General features: G+C 44.7%; 1 protein-coding gene across 10 annotated transcripts in view; it reads right to left on the minus strand.

Annotated features, from left to right (window-relative positions):
* MINK1 (misshapen like kinase 1) overlaps positions 1-15,217 on the minus strand; it is a 50,109-nt gene that overhangs the window by 5,287 nt on the left and 29,605 nt on the right. For 2 of the 10 annotated variants that reach the window (XM_043964683.1, XM_043964682.1), the window contains exons 5-23: positions 12,931-13,041; positions 12,416-12,506; positions 11,832-11,962; positions 11,448-11,502; positions 11,176-11,254; positions 10,631-10,806; positions 10,140-10,209; positions 9,384-9,597; positions 7,015-7,131; positions 6,432-6,518; positions 5,978-6,181; positions 5,612-5,785; positions 4,751-5,011; positions 4,441-4,526; positions 4,203-4,304; positions 3,944-4,053; positions 3,301-3,389; positions 3,032-3,055; positions 2,725-2,891 (exon numbers count right to left, since the gene is read on the minus strand). In XM_043964683.1, the coding sequence (XP_043820618.1) occupies positions 2,725-2,891; positions 3,032-3,055; positions 3,301-3,389; positions 3,944-4,053; positions 4,203-4,304; positions 4,441-4,526; positions 4,751-5,011; positions 5,612-5,785; positions 5,978-6,181; positions 6,432-6,518; positions 7,015-7,131; positions 9,384-9,597; positions 10,140-10,209; positions 10,631-10,806; positions 11,176-11,254; positions 11,448-11,502; positions 11,832-11,962; positions 12,416-12,506; positions 12,931-13,041 (2,348 nt within the window). The remainder of the gene's footprint in view (positions 1-2,724; positions 2,892-3,031; positions 3,056-3,300; positions 3,390-3,943; positions 4,054-4,202; positions 4,305-4,440; positions 4,527-4,750; positions 5,012-5,611; positions 5,786-5,977; positions 6,182-6,431; positions 6,519-7,014; positions 7,132-9,383; positions 9,598-10,139; positions 10,210-10,630; positions 10,807-11,175; positions 11,255-11,447; positions 11,503-11,831; positions 11,963-12,415; positions 12,507-12,930; positions 13,042-15,217) is intronic. The other 8 variants (XM_043964687.1, XM_043964686.1, XM_043964691.1 and 5 more) reach the window with 6 other exon arrangements.

A 15,217-nucleotide genomic window follows, 5' to 3' on the forward strand; every position in this document is an offset into this window, starting at 1 on the left:
TTCACCCTTTCATGCCCCTCTTTTCTATTTCTGTTGATGGTCCCCAGTCATCTAAACTCCTAACTTCATTGTTATCTTTAATAATTCCCTTTCTCTTAGCCCACATAATCAGTTTATAAATTTTATTGATTTTATCTTTGAGATATTTCTCACACAAAATAAAAACAAATGATGACCAAGCCTGGTCCCAAAGGAGAGATAGGAGCCTATCTCTTTCCCATCTTTACAGAGGTGGGGAACTGTAGGTGTGGAACACTACATGTAATATTGGAGTTGGCTGATACGTATTTTTGTTGAACTGCTTCTTAAGTATTTTTTACTTTTTGTTATAAAGCATGATGTTCTAGGGCGAGGAGAGGGAAACACTGAAAAATATGGTTTTTGTAAAAAACAAAAGAGGTCAATTTTAAAAAAAGTCTCTCTCACATCTTTCTCCTTTGCACTTCCATTAACCTATCTCATTGCCTCCTCACTGCTGTTCCTGCCTCTAACTCTGTCTTCCACAATCTATCCTTCATGCTACAACCTACATTGTCATTCTAACACACTTCTATGACCATGGTACTCCTCTGTTCAAAATCCACTCTCACCGCCTAATTAATAAAGTATAAACTCCTGGTTTTGGCTTTTAAGTCCCTTGTAGAATTTGGATCTAATCTATCTTTCAGCCTTGTCTCATGTTACTCCATCTTCACAGCCTAGTCTGGGTGATCCTCTATACCTAGAATGGATTCCTTTCTGTCTCTCTTCTACCTCTGTGGAAATAAGTCTCACTTCCTCTTCCTTTCTTTTAGACATGACCTGTCTCCTTGTCAAGGTTAATCTCTTTGCAAGAGTTCTTTATTCCTAAAAAAAAAAAAAAAAAAAAAGTTTTCTATTCCATCCCTTCCTGTCTTCTCCAAAAAACAGATTCATTAGTCATCTTTTTCTCTTTCATCCCTAACTACTGATAACCTCTCTACTTGCCTCAAAGAAGCCCAAGGCTCCTCCATCCTTAAAAAACTTTACTAGACCCTACCATCCTATGTCTCTCTTCCCTTTCTCAGCCAAACTTCTGGAAACAGCTGTCTACATTTGGCACCTTGCTTATGTTTCTCTCACTTAGCAATTCTCAACCAGGCTTTTAGGTCCATCATGCAACAGAAATTGCTGTCTCCAAAGTCACTATCTCTAAATCACCAAATCCAATGAATGACCCTTTTCTCAATTCTCATCCTTCTCAACCTGTTTCAACTGACATTGTTGATCACCATGATACCCTCTCTTCTACTTGTCTGACGACTTCTTGTTAAGCTCCTTTGCTGGCTCATCAGCACCCTTAACTGGGAATATTCCTCAAGATTCTGTCCTAGGCCCTCACCTCTTCTCTTTCTACATCCTTTCTCATAGTAACTGTGTCAGCTTCCATGCTTTAATCCCAAGTCTTTACTACTGTCTATCAAACATTTCAAACTGTAGGTCTCAGAAACAGCTTCAACTCAACATATCACAAAACAAATTCACATTCTTCCCTAAACTCTCCCACTTCCCCATTTCTGTCGATGGTACCACCATCTTTCTAGTCTCATTCATACCTCGGCATCATCCTGGACTCCTCTCTTTTTCCCTCCACACATATCCAAAAAATTGCCAAATCTTGCCATTTCTACCTTCACATTTTTTTTTTCATCTTCCTCCTCTTCACTCCCAGAGTAAGTCTGAGGTGGAATTTGAACTCAGGTCCTTCTGAATCCAGGGCTGGTGCTTTATCCACTGTGCCACCTAGCTGCCGCCTCTTCAACTAATTATTACAATGGCCTTTTAATTGGCCTCCCTTCCTCAAGTGTCTCACCTTTCCAGGCCATCCTACACATTACTGCCAAAGTAATTTTTCTGAAATGCAGGTCTGATGGTGTGACTACCCTGCCTCCTATTTTGCCTCTACCAGGAAACACAACCCCGTTTAGTTTTTAAAGCTCTACACAAGCTGGCCCCAACCATCTTTCCAGCTTCCTTGCACCTTATCCCCTCTCCTGTGTTCTGGGCCTCCCTGTTGCACTCATGATACTTCATTTCTTGTTTCAGTGCCTTGGTACTGGCAGACCCCATGCCTGCAATGCTTTCCCTCTTTCCTTCTGCCTTACTGAGCTCCTCTTTTTGTTAAAGCTTAAGCTCCAGACCCAACTTCAGGGCTAGCTCCTCTTTGAACCCTTCTCAGAAGCAGTATTTCCTCCACCACTCAGAGAGGAAGTGACCCTTCCTTCCTCAGGTTTTTTACAGCATTTTGAACTATTCTTTGCACTTAGCTTATCACAGTGATTTGGCGTACATGTCTTCCTCACCCCCAACATACACAATTACATTGTCAGCTCCTTGAAAGCGTGGTCTGTCATATCTATTTTTACATGCCTACCATAAAATACAGCACATTGCACAAAGTTGGCACTAATAAATGTCTGCTGACTGTGCAGGAGAAGAGATAGCCACAAATAATCACAATTCAGCACAATGTGTGATAAAGACCAATTGAATGGACATTTAAGTGTTAAAAGGCGACGAATGATCTGATTTCTGAGGCAGTGCTGAGCACTCTCGTGAAATGGGGAAAATCACCCCTCTTCCAAAATTGTCTTTTGTGGTCTTGTTCTTCCCCTAGCCCAGCCATTTGAGGTTTCCTCCCCATTCCTTCCATAATCATTTGTGATTCTCTATAGCTGCCCTCCCTACAGACACCCACTCCTGTACCGAATTCCAGGAGCATCCCTGCTCTCCTCAGAGTGGTCCCCATCTCCTTCCTCCTCTTCATCATCATCACTGCTCTCCACCTCCTCACTAGATGATGAGTAATCCATGGCTTTCTTGGGAGGTCGGGGGGCCTCATCTGCCATTCGCTCCTTTAGCAGCACAAAATCCTTTGTTGGAGAGAAGAGGAGAATGTGTGGAGGCTGGGCAGGGGGTGCCAGTTCCCAAGATTAGAAGGGTACTAAAGGTGGGAAACAAGGTTGGATGAGGGGTTCCATATCCCTGTCCACAATACATCTCTTGCACTAACCTCTCCAATTGCTCGCTTATAGCTCTGAGGGGAATCACAGAGGAAGAAAGGCAGCCAGAAGAAGGAGAGAGATTAAAAGAGGTTAGTAATGTGGGAAAAGCCCTCCGACTACCATTCCCAGTTCTGCTCCCCCCACTTCAATCCTACAGGCTCCTGCCCATGCTCCTGTCCCCAGAGTTACTAGCTCCTAAAGGTAGTTCAGCAGATCTTGTGCTGAGCTTCTCACACCCTGTGGTTGGGAGAGCAGCACTGCTAACAAGATTACTCACTGCAGGCCGGCCAGGCCTAGAACGATGGTCATCAGGTCTGACTTTGTTCCCTGGGGACAGGATGGGAGAGTTGTCCAGCTTGGAGGATGCTGGAGATGGGGGTGGGGAGGAAGGAGAGAATGATGGAAGGAATAAGAATAACTTCTCTCTATTCATTACTCCTTGCTGACTCTTAATCATCCCAACCCCTGCTAAAGCTGAAATAGGCCCCCAAGTACTCTTCTTCCCATAGTCCTTCCCAGCCTCATAGAGGGTAATGTTCCCCATAGCTATCCATGTATCAGCCTCAGCCTAAAAACTACTTGTCCAGCACTCTGCTACATGGTGTCTAGCACATGAAAGCTTGACAACAGTTGAGAGGATGGCTATTATTTTTGTGTTTGTTTTTTTTTTTTTGTGGGGCAATGAGGGTTAAGTGACTTGCCCAGGGTGACACAGCTAGCAAGTGTCAAGTGTCTGAGGCTGGATTTGAACTCAGATCCTCCTGACTACAGGGCCAATGCTCTATCCACTGTGCCACCTAGCTGCTCTGGCTATTTTTAAAATTCCCTTGAATGCCATCTCACTAGCTGTACTTTATCCCTACAATGACCCCCACCCCCTTCTTTCCCCTTATCGACTCCTTTTGGTTTAGGGGCCTTACCTCCTACTCTGTTTCGCTCTAGTGAGCCAGCCTGTGGTAGGTGGCCATGGGACTGGAGGAGGCTGTCTCCACGCTCCCAGCCTGGCTCACTCCTTCGAAGGTCTGGGTTACTGTGGCAGATGTAGGGGTCAGAAGAGGAGGAAGTGAGTCAATCTTCCCTTACCTCAGTTTGTAGAATTAGCATAGTTTAGGGAACCAGCACCAAGGTGGGTTGATCATTACCACGTAGGGATGGGGGACAGGGTGACAACTCCATTACCTACTGGTGCTGGGGGGTTGAGTGGGGGGCCCTGGAGGCCCGGGGGTCACCCACTCTGTGTGAGTTTGCAGGTAGGTTTGCCAGGCGGAGTTGCTGCGAGGTCTGTGAAGGGAGCACAGGAGTGGCTGGGTGTGGGGGGAGAGGCTGGGGTGGTCAGGTGAGGGCTCCTCCACCCCCAAGTGGGAGACAGTATGTCATCTATATTCCACCCCCTAGCCCAGTCCAACGTGGCCATTACCTGGCACAGACAGGTTGTGCAGGTCGGGAACCTCCAGCTCCACTGGTGTTAAGGGCAACAGCAATGGATGAGGTCCTCTGGGGCACCTAAAGAATGGGAACAAGTGTCAGGGGCAGTGTGGGGAGGCGGGGCAGAGGCTGCGCTGAATGAATCTGTATCTGGCCTTCCTCAGGACCTCTCTCCCACCTTCCATTCTTCTCCTTCTTTGCCTTTCCTATATTCTTTCTTGCTCACTTCCTATCTCCTCCACCCCTTTCTTCTTGCCATTCCTTTATTCCTTTCCCTGCCTTAACTTCAAGGCTATGCTTACCTTAGGTGGGGCCTCGCTGTCTGCTCGATTCCAAGCTGGGGGGGCTGGGGTGGGGCCAGGACCCTCAGAAGTGGGGTCTGAATTCTGTCGGATGATGGCTCCACGAGAAGCAGGAGTAGTAGTGGGTGGGGGGGTGGTGGAATCAGGGTCATGAGCAGCAGGGAAGGCAGCCAGGTTTCTGGTGGGCTGATCTTGAAGGGACTGAGAACGGGGCACAGGTGCTGCATATGGCTTCAGTGGGACCCGATGTGCAACAAGGCTCTGTAGGAAAAGAATGGGGGCAGGGGGAGGAGAGGAAAAAATCTTTGGTGTTCATCCACACTCTCTACCAGCCCAGAAAGGAAGGGGGAGTGAGCCTGGGGCAGGAACTCTGGCTTCTAGCTACAGTATCTTTCTCCTTCCTCCTCCTTCACCCTCTGAGTTACCCTTTGGATAGCTTGGGGTTCTTGGTATTTATTACGTGTGAGAAAATGACAGAGGTAGAAAAAGAAGCACACAGAAACATATGGAAGTTTGTTTTATATATATATATATCTATATATATATATATCTATAGTTATATCTAAATAAGTCTCCTTATGCACTCACCTGCACCTGTACCTGCATCGGTAAGAGTACAAAGAAGTTGTATCTTGTGTAGTCTCGTGTGTGTGTGTGTGTGTGTGTGTGTGTGTGTGTGTGTGTTTTCCTGCAGGGCAATGAGGGTTAAGTGACTTGCCCAAGGTCATACAGCTAGTACGTGTCAAGTGTCTGAATCCAGATTTGAACTCAGGACCTCCTGAATCCAGGGCTGGTGCTTTATCCACTGCGCCACCTAGCTGCCCCCTCTGTGTGTATGTGTAGAGGAAGGTAAAGCCTTACCTTGTGTGGTCCTTCCTGGGGCTCCACAGGCCTTTGCATGGGTGGGGTTGGGGAAAGGGGCACAGAAGGCCCAACAGGGGCTTGTGGGGGACTGGGCTCTGGTCCTGTGCTGTTTGGCTTAGACTTGGCCAGGGGGGAGTTCTGTTGTTTGTTCATTCTTGTCCTCTCCTCTACCTGTGAAGAGGTGGCAGAATAAAATCCCTCTGTTTCTCCTTTCTCCTCTTCCCCCAATAATTCTATCCCTTTTCTTTAGTTCCCAGCTCTTCTCCACAACTCCCTCAGTCCTTTCATCAGACTCCAAGGATGCTTGTGGATGAGGCCCTCTGGGGTGGCTCCCTGGGGTCAGATGGGAGTTCAGGAGAGTACCTCTCGGGCCCAGGCTGGCTTGTCAGCGGGGTTAGCACCCCGGCTATAGTGGTACAGGGGCTTTTTGTCTCCTGGTATGGGTGGCTGTTGCTGCTTCTGGAGCTGTTGCTGCTGCAGGGACTTGAGATAGGCATGTTCTTGCTGCAGCTGTCTCTGAAGCCTCTCTGACTGCCGTTGTTCCTCTAGCTGCTTTCGCTTGTATTCCTGGTACCATAGTGGGGGAAGGGAAAAGGAGATTCAGCCCTGAAGGAACAGTGGATCTGGGGATGCCCTTAGGAGGCTGGAGAAAACCCAGGCTCTCTTCTCTCCAATGCTTGGAGAGGCTGCTCACCCCTGTGGTCTCACTGGAACCTTTCCCCTGTCTCCATCTCCTATGCTAAGCCAAGAAGCCCTGAAATCCATCCCACCACCCTTCCCAAAAGGAAATAAGGTAGTGGATGAAGGACCCCATTACCAGCAGCAGGGCCTGTTCCTGGAGCAGCTGTTGCTGAAGGATCTCAAGCTGTCGCTGCTCCTCCTCCAATTTATGTCGGATATACTCCTGGGGGGGGGGGGGAGAGGGAGGAGAGGGGAACAGGGAAACGAGCAGGGGAGAGAAGAGAGGGGGGAACAAGAGGACAGGAGGTGGAGGGACAGGAGAAGAGAAAAAGAATCCAGAGGAGAGAGGATATGTGTATGGAGGGTCGGGGGCAGGGGGCAGGGAAATAGGAGAGTAAAGTAAAGGCAGTGTGATGGGAATGGCAAGAAAATAGGAATAGGGGATGAAAAGAAAGCAAACAGGTAGAAGGGGACAGAATGGATGGGCCAGGAAGAGATATAGGTAATTGGGGAAAAAGAAAGACAAGGGAACCAAGGGTAAGGGGGTGGTGGGGTGGTGGGAGAGAACACAGAGAGAGAGAGAGAAAGAGATAGTGAAGCTAGAAAAAAGACAGAAGAACCTGGGGCGGAGAGGACAGGAGAGGGGTAGGGAGCAGGGGAAGTGGACAGCAGAAGCCAGAGAGGGGGTGTGCATAGGTGTGAGTGCAGGGAGACCATACCTGTTCTCGCTCTGCCTGGCGGCGTTCTTCCTCCCTTCGAAGGACTTGCATGTCTTCTAGTCGTTGCTGCTCCTTCTTTTCCTGTAACTTTCGCTGCTCCCGATCCCGACGTTGTTGCTGTAAGGGTTGGGGAGGAGACGAAGAGAGTAACCAAGACTATGAGTCCAGATACTTCCTACATCAACTTAGCTAAGCCAAATAATGGGAAGAGCCCTAGTTCTCTTTCTCAAAGAACCCTCCAAGAGTACTGGAGACTCCCTTTTACAGAATTAATCCAAAGATTTAGTGATCTCAGATTATTTTCATTTCTTTTTGGGTTGTGGAGATATTGGTTATTCTTTGCGGGGAGGGGAGAGAAAGCTTTAGTGCTAGACTTTTGTATCCTGATGACAGACAGTGCTCAAAAATAAGACCACATAGCACAGGCCATAAGGCTAGATCTTGGTGGAAAGCGGGCATCAGACTCTGAGACCAGGGAAAGCATTCTCAGCAAAGGTTCTTTGCAAACACCAAGAACAAAAAGATGGGAGAACCACAGTCAATCCTTGCTAATGAGGTCCAGACCCATTTCGATTTTCTGATGACTAAGGCTCGATTATGTATCTTTTCAATCTCTAGGAAGAAAAAGTTTGCTAAGAAAATTAACAGTATTAGCCTGTGTGGACTTAAGAGAACAACCTACTTTAGAAGGCTGGTGTAATAGATCAGAAAAACTAGAACCAAAGCCACTTCTGCAAGTGCTTTAACTGTTCTAGCCTAAGTTTCCATGTTCACAAGATAAGAGAATTCAAGGAGATGACCACTAAGGTTTCTTTCATCCTTAAATTCTGATGGTCCCACTTAATAAACCTATTTCTCCAGAAGCAATTAATGGGATAATCACAAATGATCTTCATCAATTCATTAAAAAGCACAAGTGGCAAGATTTCTCCTTGACAATTCTTTGCCATTAATTTGTAAAAGACCAAAATTCTCACTAGCTCAGACTTGCCTTTCCCCTAATTAGTCCAAATTGGAATGTGAAGTAGACTACACGTGAAAATGCCTTCAGGAAGGACTTCATTAAAGAGGCAATTCCTCCAGAGACTTGGATTCAAGACCCTACTTGAGTGATCACAGTCAAATCACTTAAGCACTTTATGCCCCAGTTTCTTAATCTGTCAAAAAGGGACACTAGTCCTTGGATTTCCCCCTCCTTCGGGTTGGAGGAAAGAACTCTGTAACACTTTGTGTGCTGTGCTGGGTAAATAGAACTGTTATTCTCTGACTCCAGGGGTGCCAGTCCTGCTTTAATTCATTGCCAGGACATCCCTGCAGTGCAGTTTCCAGGCCTTCTCAGTGGGTGTGATTCTTGTTCATGTTTTCCCATAGAGACTCCACAAAAGATCTATCCCATATGCAGGAGGCATCTCTCTAGATCTTACAGTTATAGAACTCTGGTTGTCCAGCTGTCTTCCTTCCCTCTCATCACATGACCCATATAACTGACCTAATTCCTTTTTACCATCACGTATTTTTCTTGGTGATATCTTTTTTTAATGCAACTTTTGTTTTTTAAAAAATTTATTTAGAATTTTGTTTTCCCAAATTAGATGTACAAATTTTAACAATGATTTTTAAAACGTTGTGCTCCACATTCTTTTCCTCCCTCCCTCCTCACTCCCATTTAAGAACTCTGTGATATCTTTTATGACATAGAATTATTACTAATATTAAAGGAGTGATGATAATTAAAGTACTATTAAGTATTTGTTTACAGATCACTAATCACTTGATAAGACAACAGACTAGGATGGTGAGAAAGAGGCAAAGGGACATTAAGATATTAAAATGAAATTATGAAATGACAACCAGTGACACTGTCAATCAATGGATAAATTAAAATGTATCCTATTTGAAGTGAGGCGCATCCATAAAGGGTCAATAAGACTCAGAATGCAGACATGCAGCAATGAAGTCCCTGGGAGTCAGTGGGGAGGGGGATGAAACTAGACATCTGCCAATTCTCTTTGGAGAACAGTGGAAAAGAGAATCTTAATAAAGAAATGAGGCAGTAATTACTTTATTCTAACCTAAGGCCCCAACCTTTGGTATGGTATGGTATACCTCTACTTAAAATAGGAATGGGATCCAGATTTCAAGTCTTGCCCTTTCTCCCTCTTAACAATTTCAGAGACTGAGGCCCAAGGGGAAAAATGCCCTTCTCCATAACTCAAGGAATAATAAAGTTGAACAATGGGAATTGATCATTAAGGCGCTGATTAGATGCACTTTGGGGTAGGACTTGGCCTAAATGGAGTACAGCAAGCCCAACCCAAATGTTCCTCTACAGTTTTTCCCAGAGCCACCTCCCAGGCCTTGCCCCAGACCTCCTCAACACGACGTCGCTCTTCCTTTTGCTCCTCGATCCGCTGTTGCCTTTGGTGGAGGAGATGCTTGATGTGAGCTTCTGGGTCACGTTGTAGCTGCTGCTGCTGTTGCTGCTGCTGCTGTTTCAGGGCCTCTGAATTGCTCTTGTTTTCCTGCTGAAGACGGAGGAATTCTCGTCGGAGCGTTGATTCACCAGGCACATTCATTATTGAGCTAAGGAGAAAGAAAAGATGAAACTAGTCAGACACACTCACTCACTCTCTCACCTCTCTTTCTCCACTTCATTACATGTCCCTTTACTCCTGATCCCTCCTAATTAAACATCTCCTAGGACTCACTTCTTGCCTCTAACTTTCCACTCCAGTTAGCCAAATCTATCTCTCTGGTCCTCATCCCTTCACCTTATGCTTTTTCATCTCTGAACCTTCATAGAAGTATCCTGTGGTGGAAAGAGCAATGGACTTGGAGATAAAAGAATCATAAAATGGGTTTAAATCCAAGTTGAGATAATAGCTCTGTTGGACCTGTTCTTCCCTTCTGTCCCATCTTGCTCCTCTCCTTCCAAATTACTACCAACTAATTCTCCCTGCAGGAAGCTTTACTTTGTAACCCTTCCTCATAACTCACTCCACATTCTCTTAGAACTTATAATACCCCTATAAACTTCCTAAGATCAGGAGCCTCCCCTATGGACCACAAGACCATTATCTCCCATTAGCCTAAGCCACAAAACCTTCCCACTCTGCCAAATTTACCTTGGTTCTCCTTCCTCTCCATGGCTGTCATCTTCCTCTTCACTGCCACTGTACTCATATTCTGTCTCCTCTGCAAGGGAGAAACCACTGCTGATTTCCTCAATTGCCCCATGTAATTCCCCTCACACTAACCTAGAAAATCTGACAAAATCAGGATAAATACTGGGCTAGATCTAAGGGAGACCACCCTTAGTTCTGCACTTGGCTGCCTACCTTCTTCCACAAAGAGACCTCGAGTTTGGGACCCAGGAAAAAACCTGGGATATCATGGAATAGTAGGAGCTGAGTCAGTGGTTGGCCTGGGTTAGATGTTAAGAATCCTATAAGAGCACAGGGGTCTCTAGAGTTCAAAGCTCATGATTGGGTACTCCCTGGAGTAGGAGGGAAGGAGCTAAGGACTATTAAAGAGAGAAAGCCTGGGGCTGGTCATAACTGGATGCTGAAATTTTCCAGGGATATTCCCACCCACCACTCCCATTTCCCCAACTGACCCTTCTCGCCCCTTTTCTTTCGAGAACGGTCAATGTGGTCCTTAAGCTGAATTCGGACCTGTCGCTCTGTGGGCTGGTCACGGATGAAAGGGAATTTGAGAAGTTGCTCAGTGGGTGGGCGGCTCAGGTATGTTTTGATGAGACATGTATCAATGAAGTCAATGAATTTCTTAGACCTGAAAGTGTTTAAAGAGATATATTGGGAAGGAAGGGACTTTAGACCTCATCTCGGGGACAAGGGTTGACAAATCTGAATCGAGACCTGCCTCCATGAACAATATCCTCAGAAACTTAAACGCACTCTAACAAACTGCCTAATTTTTACTGCTACTGCTACTACCACAACAACTATATTAATTTAGAGCTGCAAGGTTTTCAAAGTATTTATGTTATTTCTTTCTTCATGGCATTACCCAGTTGTGGTACCCACTGTGCTGTTCACTTTAGAGCTTGCTCAACTCTAAATATATAAAGATGGAAGGGAGGTTCTATTCTATTTTCAGACACCACCCCCTTCTGAGCCCCCATTTCCTAAAGGCACCTACCATTTCTTAGACTTCAGCTTCGGCGGGGGGTTCCGCGGGATGAGGAAGAGGGCACGCATGGGGTGCATGTCACACAGAGCTAGGAGGGTGAGAAGGACCACGAGTCCTCACACATCTCCCCTTCTATCCCTGTTCTGACAATTTCATAATCCCCTCCCAACATGCCTATCTTTGGAGTCAGTTGTGTTAGCCTCCCTTGGGTCCCTCCCCCCTAAAACTTGCCTCCTCCCCCTAGCTATTGCCCTGCCCCTGCTTCCTTCCCCATTACTCACGGGGGGCTCCCTCTGCCATCTCAATAGCTGTGATTCCTAGAGACCATATGTCACTCTGCAAGGGAAAGGCCAAAATTATGAAGGCTCCTATTCTGTGACCCCCCTCCCCCTTGGCACACATATTTTTAGGTCTTTGCATATTTCTTTCTTTCTCGGCCCCCTCTTTTTAACCTCACCACCATTCTTTCTAGGCCCACCCTCTTCTCTAATCTAGATAATCGATATTCTTTTTCTTCTCTTCATGAGTCCTGTACCTCAGTCTGTCTGATCCTATCCAACCCCTCCAATCTCCACCTACCTCAGTTCCAGTCTTGTTATTCCCCCTTCCCTGCCACCACCCTAGCCCTTCAGTTTATTCTTCTCCCTGAGGTCTCCAGCTAGTACCCTGTAGTCATAGGTAGCATCAGGATTCTCATCACAGGCGATAACCTCTGGGGCCATCCAGTATGGGGTACCAATGAATGTATTCCGCCTGCCCACTGTTCGATCCAGCTGGGCACTCACCCCAAAGTCCACTAGGAAGAGGTAAGGAGAGGGAGTAAGGAAGGAATAAGAAAAGGGGAATCTCCCCTACCTCATTTCACTATATTAAATGTACACAACTAATATATAAATAACACAACATCCCATGTGCCTGGTCTTGTCTTAAGTGCTGTACCCTATACTTTATCTGCTTTCTAAGGAGCAGCCCTGGGGTATTTAGGAAAACATAGGGGAGGGGACATGAGACAGTAGTCATTATGTCCAACTTTTTCAAATGGGAGAATATACAGTAAAGGGAAGATATAAAGAAGAAGAAAGGGTAGAGGACCTGGACTTCTAAAGGCCATTGGTGGTTTGCCTCAGAAGAGATGAGGAAGAGGAGGACTTTATGATTCTTCTTTAAACAGGAAAGGAACTATCTTACTAGTCTGTCCCAAGACAAGGGGAAGGACATCTACCACCTGCCCCAGGAGGAAATTCCATACCTAACTTAACTTCTGCATTCTCTGTCAGCAGCACATTCTGGCCTTTGATATCTCGATGGATCACTTTGTGGGCGTGGAGGTGGGCCAGCCCCTGGAAAGGGTAGAGGTGGGGGAAAGTGAGCTTCTGGTACTGCTGAGGGCCAAGGAAGGAGAGGGACTGAGCAGACAGCAAGCGGTAAAGTAAACATGGAGAAAACTAGCTTAGGCAGAATTGAATGGAAAGGTTGGCTACTCTTTACCTTAGAGAATGACAATTAAGTTAAACTTCTTGGAAATATGGGGGAGGGGGTTTGGAGGAGGAAACACTCTATTATGTCAGTAGCAGTTGGTAGGTTAGAAGTAAAGCAGAGTTGGAACTCTGGAAAAGAATGGGATGAGCCCTAGGGTAGAGGGGCTGTCTCTCTCACAGTAGAGTAGCTTACTCTAGAACCCTGCCCACGCAGGTGCTTGGGACAAGGGAAGTGTAGATTGGGGTGGTTATGGGGGAAAAAGGAAAGGGAGGGCTTGTCTCTCACCCTGAGGATCTCTCTGCAAATGTAGGCGATACAATCTTCCTTCAGAGCATTTCCTTTAGTGTTCTTCACCAGATCTGTCACAGAACCAGCACCACAGAACTCCATAACCAGCTACAGACCCAGGAGGGAGCAAGCAGAGGGATGAGTCATCATCAGTCTGGTAGACTCTCTCCCCTGACAGTCAAGAAAGGACACAAGCCTCATTTAGCCACTCTAGACCCCATTCAGGTAGTATAGGAAGCCTTGTGCCAGTAGTAATCGATTGAGCTTTTTCCTGGGATTAGGAAAGAGAGGACTGCAGGACAGGGCGGGGAAGAATGTGACAAAGTAATAAGGAGAGCACCTAGACAATTTGAGTCTAAAGGCAAGTTCAACTGGAGAATGATGGCATAGAACAGGCCTAAATAATATCAAGAGAAATCAACTAACTGGGAAACAGAAAAAGTCAGTGAGATGAGGAATCTCTATCCTAAGAGAAATTTCAATATATTCAGCCAGAGGAAGGACCATTAAGTCATAGAATCATAGAGACCTTAGAGGCCTAGAACTGAGAAGAAATATCCTCTATAACAGAGGTATCAAATGCCCCTCAAATCAGATTAAAATGTAACTGGGAAATGTTTAACAAAGTAAATAAGACTTACAATAAAACACAGATAATGTTAATTTGTGATTTTCTAAGTCAATATGGGACCTGCAGGGATCCATTTCAATTTGAGTTCAATACCACTCAATAAGTTGTCATCCAGCCTCTGTTTGAGGGAAACTCACTACCTCGAAAGACAGGTCATTCAACTTATGGATAGTTCTAATTGTTACGAAGTTTTTTCTTACATTAAGTCTCTTGGCAACTTCCATTTATTGCTCCTAGTTCTGCCTTCTGATACCAAGCAGAAGTCCCTAAATACAATGGCCAGTGCAAGGAATGGAATCAGTGACTTTGGTGCTATTAGTACTATACTCTACCCACTTAAGTTAACCAGTCTTAGACTCAATACAATTCAAAAAACATCTGTGAAGTGCAGAGCCCTGGGTTAGGAAAGATAAAAGTCAGATATAGTTCCTGTGCTTGTGGAGCATAAAAACTAGTAGGGTAATATAACGTATACACAGACTATATAATACAAAATGGCAAATGCATTAAACAAGACACAACCAAAGTGTGAGATCTAAGGGGTAGAGGTTATAGACTCAAAGTAAGGAAGGGATAAAATGAGCTCTGGGAATTTCCCCCTAAAAGAAGGGAACTTATGGGAAGCAGGGAGTTCATCTCTCTTTCCAGGAGTCACAGGGCCATATTTTTAAAAATGTTATAATTTTTAAAATTATCAAGCATTTATTTTTCCCCTCCCACATCTTCCCTATTAGAAAAAAATTATAAAACCTTCATATAATCATGGTCAAACAATACAAACGCCCACATTGACCAAAAAGTATTTCTTATTTTGCATGTTAGTCTGTCATCTTTTTGTCATGAGGTGGGAGATATTCTTCATCTGGCATCATGGTTGACTGTTACAGTGCTCAGATTCTTAAATCTTTAAGAATTATCCATTTTTGGTTGTTTTTTTAAACAATCCTGATGTTATTGTATTCTGAGTACTGCTCATTTTACAGTTCATACATGTCGTCCTAGGTTTCTTCAAAGCTGTCCATTTCTTATTTTAATTTTTACTTATTTTTTTCTGTTTAGAATTTTATTTTCTAAATTACATGTAAGAACAAATTCTGACATCAATTTTTTAAAAACTTTGTGTTCTAACTTCTCTTCCTTCCTCCCTTCCCACCTCCCACCCCCAAGAACTCAAGCAATTCAATATAAATTATACATGAGTAGTCATGTATAGGTTGTGAGAGAAAACAGAAAAAACAAAACTTGAGATTAAGGAACTGTCAAAAAAAAATATGCTTCAATCTGTTATCAGATACCATCAGTTCTTTCTCTGTAGATGGACTGCAATTTTCTTTTATTTATTTATTTATTTATTTATTTATTTATTTTTTAAAAATTTTTTGGATTGCAATTTTCATAAGTCCTTCAAAGTTACATTGCTGAAAATAACCACGTGCTTCCCAGAAGATCATCTTACACTACTGCTGTTATTTTGTATACAATATCCCTTCATTTCTTACAGCACATAATATTCTACTACATTCATTTACCATAACTTCAGCCATTCTTCGGTTGATGAGCAATCCCTTAGTTTCCAGTTCTTTGCCACTACAAAAAGGGCTACTATAAATATTTTTGTACATATAGGACCTTTTCCACTTTGTTTTATCTTTT

Source organism: Dromiciops gliroides, chromosome 4 (genome assembly GCF_019393635.1).
Source record: "Dromiciops gliroides isolate mDroGli1 chromosome 4, mDroGli1.pri, whole genome shotgun sequence".
NCBI classification, from domain to species: Eukaryota; Metazoa; Chordata; class Mammalia; order Microbiotheria; family Microbiotheriidae; genus Dromiciops; species Dromiciops gliroides.